The sequence below is a fragment of the Rhinoderma darwinii genome, chromosome 5 (genome assembly GCF_050947455.1).
Source record: "Rhinoderma darwinii isolate aRhiDar2 chromosome 5, aRhiDar2.hap1, whole genome shotgun sequence".
In the NCBI taxonomy this organism is placed as follows: Eukaryota; Metazoa; Chordata; class Amphibia; order Anura; family Rhinodermatidae; genus Rhinoderma; species Rhinoderma darwinii.
The window spans coordinates 143,485,067-143,497,458 of record NC_134691.1 but is presented as its reverse complement, the minus strand read 5'-3'; the positions used below and the strand labels follow the sequence as shown (position 1 = coordinate 143,497,458).

At 40.4% G+C, this 12,392-nt stretch overlaps 1 protein-coding gene across 6 annotated transcripts in view; it reads right to left on the bottom strand.

The window, feature by feature from the left end:
* The window catches only part of KIF13A (kinesin family member 13A), a 223,616-nt gene that overhangs the window by 85,777 nt on the left and 125,447 nt on the right, over nt 1–12,392 (bottom strand). For all 6 annotated transcript variants that reach the window (XM_075826597.1, XM_075826595.1, XM_075826598.1 and 3 more), the window contains exons 15-17: nt 11,527–11,613; nt 11,280–11,446; nt 8,728–8,938 (exon numbers count right to left, since the gene is read on the bottom strand). In XM_075826597.1, coding sequence (XP_075682712.1) covers nt 8,728–8,938; nt 11,280–11,446; nt 11,527–11,613 — 465 coding nt within the window. The remainder of the gene's footprint in view (nt 1–8,727; nt 8,939–11,279; nt 11,447–11,526; nt 11,614–12,392) is intronic.

The following is a 12,392-nucleotide window of genomic DNA, read 5'->3' as shown; positions in this document are numbered from 1 at the left end:
ATGACCCCATTTAGAAAACTAGACCCCTTAAGGTATTTACCTAAGGGTATAGTAAGTATTTTGACCCCACAATTTTTTGCTAAATTTAATACATAGCAGGTGAAAAAAAAAAAATTCACTTTTTTTCATAAAAGTATCAGTTTGAAGACCAATTTCTTTGTAAAGCGACCATGAGAATGAAGAAACACACCACAAAATCTATCACCCTGTTTCTCCTGTTTTCAAAAATACCAACATTGTGGCCCTAATGCGCTGCCTGGACACACGGCAGGACCAAAAGGAAGGGAGCACCCGGAGGCTTTCAGGACTCATATTTTGCTTGAAAATGTTTTAGGCACCACTGTACATTTGGAGAGGCTTTGAGCTGCCAAAACGATAGAAACTCCCCATAAACGACCCCATTTAGAAAACTAGACCCCATAACGTAATTATTTAGGTGTATAGTTAGCATTTTGACCACAAAGGTTTTTCGCTAAATATATTGGAATTAGTCTGTAAAATTTAAAATGTACTTTTTTTCTGAAACAACATAGAAATTTTTATTATTTACAAGGAATAACGAAGAAAATGCAACCCAACATTTGTAAAGCCATGTCTCCCGATTACGACAATACCCCATATGTGGTAATAAACTGCTGTTTGGACCTACAGCAGGGCTCAGAAGGGAAGGGACGCCATTTGGATTTATGATTTTGCTGGAATGGTTTTCGGTGCCATGTCGCATTTGCAATGCACTGGAGGGACCAAAACAGTGGAAACCCACCAAAAGTGACCCCATTTTGGAAAAACCTTCAAAGAATTTTTCTAGGGGTATAGTGAGCATTTACACCCCACGGGTCTTTTGCAGAGTTTATTGTAATTAGGGCGCGAAAATTAATATCAACATTTTTTCCACTAAAATGTTGCATTTTCTCATTTTCACAAGGGATAAAGGAGGAAAAAAACAACCATTTTTTATAAAGCAATTTCTCCCGAGTACGGAAATACCCCACATGTGGTCAAAAGTTTTTTCATTAGAAATGAATTAACCCTTTCAGGACTGATCCATTTTTTGCTTTCATATTTTAGATTTTCACTCCCCGCTTTCCAAGAGCCATAACTTTTTTATTTTTCCATCAATAGAGTGGTGTGAGGGCTTATTTCTTGCGGGAGGCGCTGCAGTTTTTATTGGTACCATTTTTTGGTACATAAAAAGTGATTCAAAAGTTGTATTACATTTTTTTTTTAGAGCGAAGGTGACAAAAAAAATAAAATATCGATTTTGGCGGTTTAAATTATTACATTTTTTTAAGGTGTGCACTGTGCAAATTAAATATTGGTATATTGTAATAGTTCGGACTTTTACGGACGTAGCGATACCAATTTTGTTCATTTTTTTACATTACTTTAGAAGAAAAATGCGAAAAGGTGTTTTGTTTTTTTAACTTTAAAAAAAAAAATTCTCACTACTAATAACTATAATTCTTCTACACATTTTATTAATCAATCCCCTTAGGGGACTTGATCCAGCGATCATTGGATCGCTGGTACAATATACTGCAATACTAATGTATTGCAGTATATTGTTATTCTTACAGGCTTCTGTAGCAGAGCGATCGCTGTACCTGTCCGTTAGTACCGAGGGGGCCTGCTGTAATACACAGCCGACACCCGCAGCGTATGGAGCGGGCTCAGCACGTGAGCCCGCTCCATACATCAACCGCCGCACCGTGACCGGCAATTAAGTCATAGTGCGCAAAGGGGTTAATGCGCAGCGGATGGTTCAAAGTGAAAATTGCAATTTTCCACTGATACGCCATTTTAGTGCATAATATGTTGTGCCCAGTTTGTGCCACAGAAGACAAATACCTCATAAAACGTTAAGCAGGTTCTCTCAGGTATGGCGACGCCATATGTGTGGGCGCAAACTGCTGTTTGGGCACGCTGCAGACCTCAGAAGGGAGGGACGCCATTTTGCTTTTGGAGTGCAGATTTTGCTTGGTAGTTTTTCTGTTTTGGGTTTCGCTGGTATTTCAGTTTATAATGTGGGGGTATATGTTATCTGTGTGGAGAACATCAGGGTATGTGTAATCTGTGCGGAGTACATCAGGGCATAATAAGAGGGTATAATAATGGGGTAAATAAATAATAATTCATAGATGTGTGGCCAGTGTCGCACTGATAAATGGTGCCCGATCTTATCCGCTTTTGGAACACTGCACATTTTGCATCGCCATATTCTGAAAGCCAGAACTTTTTTATTTTTTCACCACCGGAGCCCTGTGAGGGCTTATTTGCTGCGGGACAATCTGTCGTTTTCATTGGTACCATTTTGGGGTACATGCGATTTTTTTTTATCACTTTTTATTCAATTTTTTTGCAATCCTGAGCAAAAAACAGGAATTCTGACACAGTTTTTTAGGTTTTCTTTTTGCGGCGCTCACCGTACGCTATAGGTGACATTTTTACTTTATTCTGCGTGTTTGTACGATTACGGCGATACCAGATGTATATAGGTTTGGTCCTTTTTTTTAATTTTTTTGTCAAAAAAGCTGTGTAAGGGCTTGTTTTTTGCGGGACGGATAGAAGTTTTTATTGGTACTATTTTCGGGTACATGCGACTTTTTGATCACTTTTTATTCTTTATTTAGGGAGCGGTGGTGACCAAAAAAATTGCGATTCTGTCGTAGTTTTTTATTGATTTTTTTTGGGGTGTTCATCGTGCGGGAAAAATAACATTACAGTTTTATAGTTGGGGTCGTTACGAACGCGGTGATACCAAATATGTGTACTTTTTAACGTGTTCATTTTTTTTCTATAATAAAAGTCTTATTATAGGAAAAAAAGCATTTAGTGTTTATAGAACTTCTAACTTTTATTTTTACACTTTTTTTAAAACATTTTTATTACTTTTTTTTACTTTTTTAACTTGTCCCACTAGGGGACACTTAGACTTGCAGGTTTGATCGCTGCTAGAGTACATTACACTACACACGTAGTGTAATGTACTCTAACTGTCATTGTGACGTGACTGTCACACTGACAGGAAGCAGAGGAGGAACGGCCGGAGGCTGTTCCTCCGAGGCTTCCGTACATGGCAAGCCGGAGGTCATTATCTGACCTCGATTGCAGTGACAAGCATCGGTAGCCCCCACGATCACTTCGTGGGGGCTGCTGATGTGCTTCAAACCACTCAAATGCGGCGACGGCAATCCGTCACCGCACTTAAGGGGTTAACTGCCGAAAGCAGCGGCGATGGTCCGCTGTCCGGCGAGACTGATGTCTCAGCTGTCTAGGACGGCTGTCAGCGCGCGTCTGTCACTCTGTGTTTACACAGAGTGACAGTTTGAAATGCGGACGAAAATGAACGTCATGGTGCGGGAACTAGCAGCCGACCATGACGTTCATTTTCGTCCTTGGTCGTTAAGGGGTTAAGGTCATCCCTTTAGCCCATGAAAACTGGCCTTTCTGAAGTTTGGTGTTTTTGTAGGTACTCTATCAAGCATCTTATTAAAGGATACATGAGGCGCAGTATTAGGGTATGTGCACTCACAAAATCAAAAACGTCTGAAAATACGGAGCTGTTTTCCCTTGATATTCAGACGTTTTTTAAGCCACTTGCAATTTTCGCTGCGTTTTTTTACGGCCGTTTTTGTAGCTGTTTTTCTATAGAGTCAATGAAAAACGGCTCCAAAAACGGCCCAAGAAGTGACATGCGCTTCTTTTTCACGGGCGTCTTTTCATGTGCCGTTTTTAAAAACGAGGCGTAAAAAAACGCCTCGTCGGAACAGAACGCCGTATTTCCCATTGAAATCACTGGGCAGATGTTTGGAGGCGTTCTGCTTCCGATCTTTCAGCTGTTTTTCGGGACGTTTACGGCCCAAAAAACGGCTGAAAACATTGCGTGTGCACATACCCTTAAAGTGTAAATAAACATTTAATAAACTTTTGACATATCATAGTGACATGTCAGAAGTTTTGATCGATGGGGTCCCAGCTCTGAGACCCCCACCAATAGCTAAAACGAAGCGGCAGAAGCGCTTGGGCGATCGTCTCTGCTCTGCTTTCCTCGGAGCAGTATAGTATATAAGTCTGTACAGCGCTCGCTCTGCTTTCTGGGGAATGCTGATAAGAAACAAGCAGCAAAGCGCTCACCTAAGAGCCTCTGCTGCTTTGTTTTAGCAATTGGTGGGGGTCTCAGCACCCGGACCCCACTAATCAAAACTTCTGACATGTCACTATGACATGTCAAAAGTTTTTTAAAAGTTTAGTTACCCTTTAATAGATTCCCCTCTGTATTTCCATGTGCAAAAATAATAAAACCTATACAAAGCTAAACATTTTTGGTGTTGCCGCAATTGTAATGACCTGTAGAATAAAGTTAACATGTTAATGCCAGAATAGGCTCGATCCATAATACACAGGAGTATGCGCACTTACAAAACGGACACCTGCTAAGAACAATCATAATCAATTTACTATTGGTGGACTCCAAAAATGTATACACATTAAAGAGGCTCTGTCACCAGATTTTGCAACCCCTATCTGCTATTGCAGCAGATCGGCGCTGCAATGTAGATAAGAGTCAAGTTTTGTTTTTTTTAAAACGAGCGAGCGAGGACACATCGGCACCAGAGGCTACAGTTGATTCTGCAGCAGCATCGGCGTTTGCAAGTAAGTCGATGTAGCCTCTGTCGCCTGGTGCCGATGTGTCCTCGCTCGTCCGACACGATGCAGGACCTGGGGCAGGAAGTGACGTCACAGCGTGATCTCTCGAGAACACGCTGTGTGTCTGTGCACTGCCAGAAGCTGGGTGGTAACGAAGAGAAGTGGATGATGCTGATTCGTCAGCATCATACACTTCTATTCACAACGCCCAGCTAGTAAAAGAAGTAAAAACGCCAAGATGTACATATACAATACACGCCCAGTTGTACTTTAGAAAGCCTAATTTGCATAAATATAAAAATGGTCATAACTTGGCCAAAAATGCTCGTTTTAAAAAAAAACAAACGTTACTCTTATCTACATTGCAGCGCCTATCTGCTGCAATAGGAGATACTGGTTGCAAAATCTGGTGACAGAGCCTCTTTAAATGAGAAGATCAGTACAGAACAAACTGAGCAATGTTTAATACGTACTATTGTGTATAAAAATAGAATATTGTTTAGCGGCTGAGAACTGTCATGTTTAGGTCAATGTCATTTGTAACATTGCTCTTTGCCTGAAGTGGCCACATGTGGCATGCTAAACCTGGCAATCATGTCACTGCACAATGCCACTGTAGACATAATTTTCAAAGACTGGTATTATCTATAAGGCATAAAAGACATTGAGAATGTCTTGTCTATGTTCTGCTTAATACAATGTACATATAAAGCTACACCACATAAAGTAAAAACTCTGCTTTGGAATATCAAAAATTACACATTTAAAATCAACATAAAATATTTAAAATCCTATATACTCCCCCAGCTGCTGTATGTCCTTCAAACAATACCGATTTTCATCCCGCAAACATTTTTTAATACAATTCGTAGAATTTTTTCAAAATTTCTATGGAACACTAGAGCTCCTAGACTTCCTTATAGGCTGTTGACTCTGAAACCCTCCTTGGGAGGTATAGGCTTACCTGACCCACTGCTTTACTATAGGGCAGCCCATTTGAGCAGATGGGTGAACCTGATGAGGCACACAGATAATTCACTTGACCTAGTGGTAGAGAGGGCCATGATGGGAAAACATGGACTAGTGCAATTGTGGGGCTCTGCTGTTCAGCTTCACAGTACTTTTAAACCGAGCCCTACTGCCAGAGAGACGATTTCGGTCTTCAAAAATGATTTAAATTCCCTCACACCAACTAGATTGATCTCTTCTTTGGCTCCCTTGCAACTATTGCCTCATTTTACAGATACCATGCATCCTCTTCCGGGGTTATGGGGAAAATTACCAGACCATAATATATCTGATGCATTCAGGGACACAGCTACACTGGATTTACTGACTTCTGAGGGTTTGCAAGTTCCCACCTTTCTGCACACCATTCATTTTCAAAAAGTCTGTACTCTATTTAAACAAAAGTTCACGAATATCCTGGAACCTTCCTGGCTTGAAATGTATATTTTATTACCTAACACATAAGGGGACTACTCTCTAAATTATATTCTGGTCTACTCATGAACAGAGAACGCTCTAAACCAAACTTTGTTCAAGCTTGGGAAAAGGAACTTGATCTAACTTTTACTACTGAAGAAGTTTCTTGCATTGTAAGTTCCTCACATGGCTTTTCAAGATGTATACGGGTACAAGAAAACTCTTATTAAACAATCACCAGATGGTATAAGACCCCTGAGTTTTTACAAAAAAATGGACCCGACAATATCAGATAGATACTGGAGATGTAACACATATAAGGGCATGACCACACGTGGCGGATTTCCTCCGCAACTGTCCGCATCAATGCCGCACCTAATACGGGTTGCGGATTACGGCTGCGGATCTGCCCAAAATGTGCAGTAAATTGATGCGGACTAGCTGCTGCGGACTGCGGAAAAAGTGCTTCCCTTCTCTCTATCAGTGCAGGATAGAGAGAAGGGACAGCACTTTCCCTAGTGAAAGTAAACGAATTTCATACTTACCGGCCGTTGTCTTGGTGACGCGTCCGTCTTTCGGCATCCAGCCCGACCTCCCTGGATGACGCGGCAGTCCATGTGACCGCTGCAGCCTGTGATTGGCTGCAGCCGTCACTTAGACTGAAACGTCATCCTGGGAAGCCGGACTGGAGACAGAAGCAGGGAGTTCTCGGTAAGTATGAACTTCTATTTTTTTACAGGTTGCTGTATATTGGGATCGGTAGTCACTGTCCAGGGTGCAGAAACAGTTACTGCCGATCGCTTAACTCTTTCAGCACCCTGGACAGTGACTATTTACTGACGTCTCCTAGCAACGCTCCCGTAATTACGGGAGCCCCATTGACTTCCTCAGTCTGGCTGTAGACCTAGAAATACATAGGTCCAGCCAGAATGAAGAAATGTCATGTTAAAAAAGCAAGACGCATCCGCAGCACACATAACATGTGCATGACAGCTGCGGACTTCATTGCGGAATTTAGAATCTCCATTGAAGTCAATGGAGAAATTCCGCCATGAGTCCGCAACCAGTCCGCCACTGCTCCGCAACAGACAGAGCATGCTGCGGACACCAAATTCCGCTTCGCAGCCTATGCTCCGCAGCGGAATTTTACGCATCGTCTAAACGAACACTTCTAAATTTAAGTGGAAGTCAATGGAGAAACGGCTCCACTGCGGATTAACGCTGCGGAGTGTCCGCAGCGGAATTCAAGTGAAATTCCGCCACGTGTGAACCCAGCCTAAAGGTTCTCTCTCTCATATCTGGTGGTTCTGTCCCCGCATACAACCCTTTTGGACAACAATTGAATCTTGTTGTAGAGCAATTACCAAGAAAGCGATTGTTTTGACACATTCTTTGATCTTATTTTGGCTTCCTTCAGGCACTTATACGCTAAAAAGAAATGACTTGCTCACTCACCTCCTAATGGCAACAAAAATGCATATACCTTTACATTGGAGATCTGAGCGACCCCCTTCCATTACTGAATGGATTGCAAAAGTTGACATGGTGTGCAGAATGGAGGAACTATTGAGTTGGGATTTGGGTAAACATGAAAAATTTCCAGTGGAATGGAGACCTTGGACACTGGCTCGACCAGCACTAGTTTCTTCAGATTCTGGGCGTCTAGGAACCGAACACATCTAAAAAGGCGGTTAACCCTTCTATTATTGTTATAGACATAAACTTAATGCCTCTATTCGTTTACATAACCCTTTATAGAGGATTTTCACCACCTGACTCAGCTTAATGTCAATTCTATTTTTTGTTATTACACGACTACTGTGTAGACATATTTCATTTACTCAGATCTTTTCGTAAGCTTTACATTGAAAGGGACTCATGTATATTGCTTCCTAGTTCATTCTTACAGGTTATCAAAGGCAGAAATCTTCGAAAATTTTGCACCATTCTATTGTGAATATGGACATATTAAAATTATGAGAAATGTTATTTATTTATTTTTCGGTGTTACTGCTATTGTGTTATGAAATGTACTGTCGCAGAATGTCAAAATTTTGTAATTTGTTCCTATATCTTTCAAATGACTCTGTATTTTGTTATATCCGAAAATAAAAAAAGAGATTTACAAAAAAAAAAAATCTACATAAAAATGAAGCTTTACAAACCTTGCACTAATTTTGAGGTACATGATTTTTTCTGCTTCATTCATGTCTAAATCTAAATTCTCAATTTTGCAGGGAATTTTACTGGTTTCCTAATACCAGAGAACAATGCATTGTAGAGTTATATAGCTAAAGCTATGTTGACATGTCTGACAGCAAAGCTCAACTGCTGTCTGTTGCTAAGGGCAACCAGTAAAAGAGTGGAAAGTGGACAAATGTATAATAGGAACGCATGAGTTGATTGTAACTTGTATTTGCTTACACATGGATATTTTTGTTCCTTCCCAACAATATAATGTCTTGAAATGAGAATATGTTTATATTTTGAAAAGCACAGTCCCTATATTGCTCTACAGCCGTTACTGTTCTTGTTATGGATATGGTAAAGAGGTTTATAAAACCTCTGGGCACATCAAATAGAAGAGTAGGAGATCAGGGATATACTTTTTCAAGGAAATTGGTTTAATATGCATCTTGAAGTGACAGTTCTAACCTCTCTTCAGCCCATATGCTCATTTTCTGCTGTGCTGTCTGAGACGTGTAAGAGAGTCGCTCATTGCTGTGCTGGTGTTGTCTTTCGGGGGAAAGCTGCTGTCGCAGCTGTTCGAGCTCTCGTTCATACATGAGCCGCTGTTCTTCAAGGGCATTCCTCTTTTCTTCTAAATACTGCTTCTCAAGGACTTGAACAACATTGTGGACAGGATCTGAAGGAAGAGGTTTGAAGTGTAAACTACTCAGGCTCAGAGTATATATTCAAGCAACAGTTGTTGCAGACACACTTGCAAGTACATCAGCAAACATATTAGATTATATAACAGTAACAACAAAGATGTTATATTAATAACAACATTTGTCAGATACATAAAATGCACATAGGCAAGATGCCTTCCTCCACTCCTGCTTTAAACATGTCAGGAGAAGTGTTAGGTCCTCTTTAGTTTAGTAAATAATTATATTCTCCATGAAATGACAATTCAGGAGCATATTTTCTAAGAACTCTACGTTGTGCCGTTCCTCTGTTATTTTTCCTAGAAATTTATTCATTCATTGACAACTGGGTGTTTCCTATTGGGGGTGTGTCCCTACACAGACTGACAATGTCCAATCAGTGCTGAGAGAGTGAGGCTCTGTAGGGACACGACCCTTTGACAAGGGGGAATGGCAACACCCAGAGGTCAATTTATTCATAAATTACTAGGAGGTATAACAGAGGAATGGCAAAGCGCAGAGTTCTAAGCAAATATGTTCCACAATTGTTATTTCCTGGGGAATACAAGTATTTACTAAAATAGACATGTCAGGAGAGGTGAAAGGTCCTCTTTAAGTTGTCCCCCTTTTCGGACCAAAATTGTCTCCACCTGCAACTATAAACATCTTTCATGAACTGTAAAAGTTCCCCCTTAGGGCAAAGGTGACTGAAAGTAACAGTAATAAATTTGTCAAAATGCAACTCAGATGAACACACTTCCCCTCTTACCTGAAAAGCGAAAACAAGCGTGTACTTTAAAATGAAACAAAACAAGAGAACCACAAGCTCAGGGATCATGCAAACTTCACAGCAATTTATAAAGAACACAAAATTATTTTATTGTAAACGATCATTTGTTATATTCCCGGAAGAAGCTGCAGCTGCATACGTGTAGTATTACACAATGCCCATTCAAATGAATAGGTGACCACGTATACATGGTTGTGCGACTTCCTCCAGAGCGGGAGACACTCTTTGCAGCGGCTCTCTGTGCTGGCTAATAGGGGTTGGTTCTGAGTGGGGGAAACCCACACCACAATATGACATCTATATGCTCTAATAGGACATATGGACAGGGGTTGTTAAGTTGGGACAACTCTTCTAAAACGAAATTCTGTTAGACCACTGGGTATTTAAGCCAAGCAGAGAAGGCAGCCCCATGCAAGAGCAACTTAGTACGGGACCTTTGTTCCAGCCATAGTGTAAATACTGGATAACTTCGCCCCACCGGACAAGAGGAAAGATCCCGAAGAATGATACCCACATGGTAGATGTCCAGGAATACTCCCATGTAAGTTGCTCTTCTTTGACTTCTTCCTCACCATAATATTACACCAATGACATGAATTTCAAAATTTAAGGTGCCGATGCAGACAATTTTTTTTACAATTTTCTTTTTATAAACATTGTACACATTTTTTACTACCAATATGCTGAAACTGCATATATATTTGAGGTTGTAGTGTATAAGTAAAAGAACGTAGTATGTGGTATTTCTTTTTCCTAAAATTTTCAGATTGTTAAAGGGGTTCTCTGGTATTTTTTATTTTATTAAGCCCTCCTCATGAAGAATAAAAGGACTTTTCAATTACTGGTTTTAAAAATATATCCCTTCCTACCTACAGTGCCCACTAACTTGAGTGCCGCTGCATATAAATATTGCAGCAGCGCCCAAGTCTGTACGTGACCCCCCTCCCATCACTCTCTCTGTGTTCCGTACATTGCACTGAGAGTTGGAGAAGGACGGGTGCATTAAACCTGAGCACCGTGGACGTGATATTTTTTTTTTTTTTTAACAAGTATCTGAAAAGTTTTTTTTGTCCTTCATTAATAAGGGGGCTAAACAAAATAAAACCCTGGAAAGCCCCTTTAATAAATGAAAGGTGCTGAACATCATCAATAACTACACTTAAATCTTTGTACCTATGAATCCTTGGATAATTGAAAGTAATACAACCATCTAATATAATTTGGGCTTCCATTCCTCACAATTTCAGTTAATGAAAACATTCTTCTTTACATTCAGAGGCTGAAACCAGTCCTGAGCCAGTCCTATAGCACTTGTCTATGTAATCCTCTGTCAGCTAAACACAGCAGCAACAGAACACATCTCTCCTGTCCTGGACTCTAAGCCTATACTGAACCGCAGTAGTGGTATTTACCAAAAACCGCAATTACCGGGCAAGATTGTGTGTATTAATATGTGGTTTTACTACGCGGTCCTTTCCCTGCAGTTGTGGCTTTGTCATTGGGACCCTCACCCTGTGGTGTTTTCTGGCACACATGCATTTACTTACCATTGCTGTTTAAAGCCTTCATTATAACTTCCATCTGTGCAAATTCATAGTTATAGTCCGGTTCAGAGGACGCTTCGCTTGCAGCATCAAGATCAATTTCAGTGCAGCAAGTCTCTTTCTCAAACTCTTTCAGCCAATCTTTTCTTTTTCTCTTTGGCAAGTTGAGCCTAGTCAAACATTACTAGATTTAGTTGGGAGTTAAAAATACTCTAAACTGCACTTGGGGGGCGGGGGTGTAAAGAAATACCTGAAGAAGTGGTTGTTTCCCCAGAGGATTCTGTCTCCATGCCACAAGAGGGTTTTAGAGCAGACCTGAACCCCATTTACACACGTCCTAGAAACAAAAAAGCAAAACGTCAATCATATTGCAGGAAACGTATGGAAAGGTTTGACAGCAGGTTGGAGACTAGCAGGAGTTAGGGAGCCTGGCCACATTAGCATTCTTCATATGCTTACACTAGGCCTTCTCTTGTGTTAAGAATTCACTTTAAACTGTTCAGAGGAAATCTGCAATGCCATAAAACAAGTGTTCAAAATTGTAAAAAATAAAAATGAAAAATACATAAAGAAGAAGTCCATAAACGCCCACATAGCAACTATAATTTCTATTTTTCCCTTTGTGCTAGTCAGAGACAATAAAAATCTATAGCTGCGCTCTCCAGACGAAGAGAAATAACTCTTTATCTGCATGTCTGGACGAGGAATTCTCACTACAATACACAAACTTGGACTGAAACACAAAAGATGAAAATCAACTTTTGAAAGAGCAAGAACAAAATATTATAGCGTTTTCTTTCGGTTATGGCTGTGCCTACGATCCCAAAAATGTGCCAGAATAAGTCTTGCAATATCCTAAAGCCAAACTATATTCAAAAAGCTAATAATGAATTTATGACTTCAGTTAACCTCAATATCCTATGTACCATGTATGCCTCATGAACACAGCAGTATAACCTTTCAGTTTTGTACAGATCCGTAACAGGCCACCCATAACAGTGCATGGGGCTTTTACTGTAATTGTTACGCTTCACTAGATGCGGTATGTACGGACATTTTCTTTAGGAGCGCCCGACAGGGTATCGTACATCGACACATGGAGTTACATACCGACAT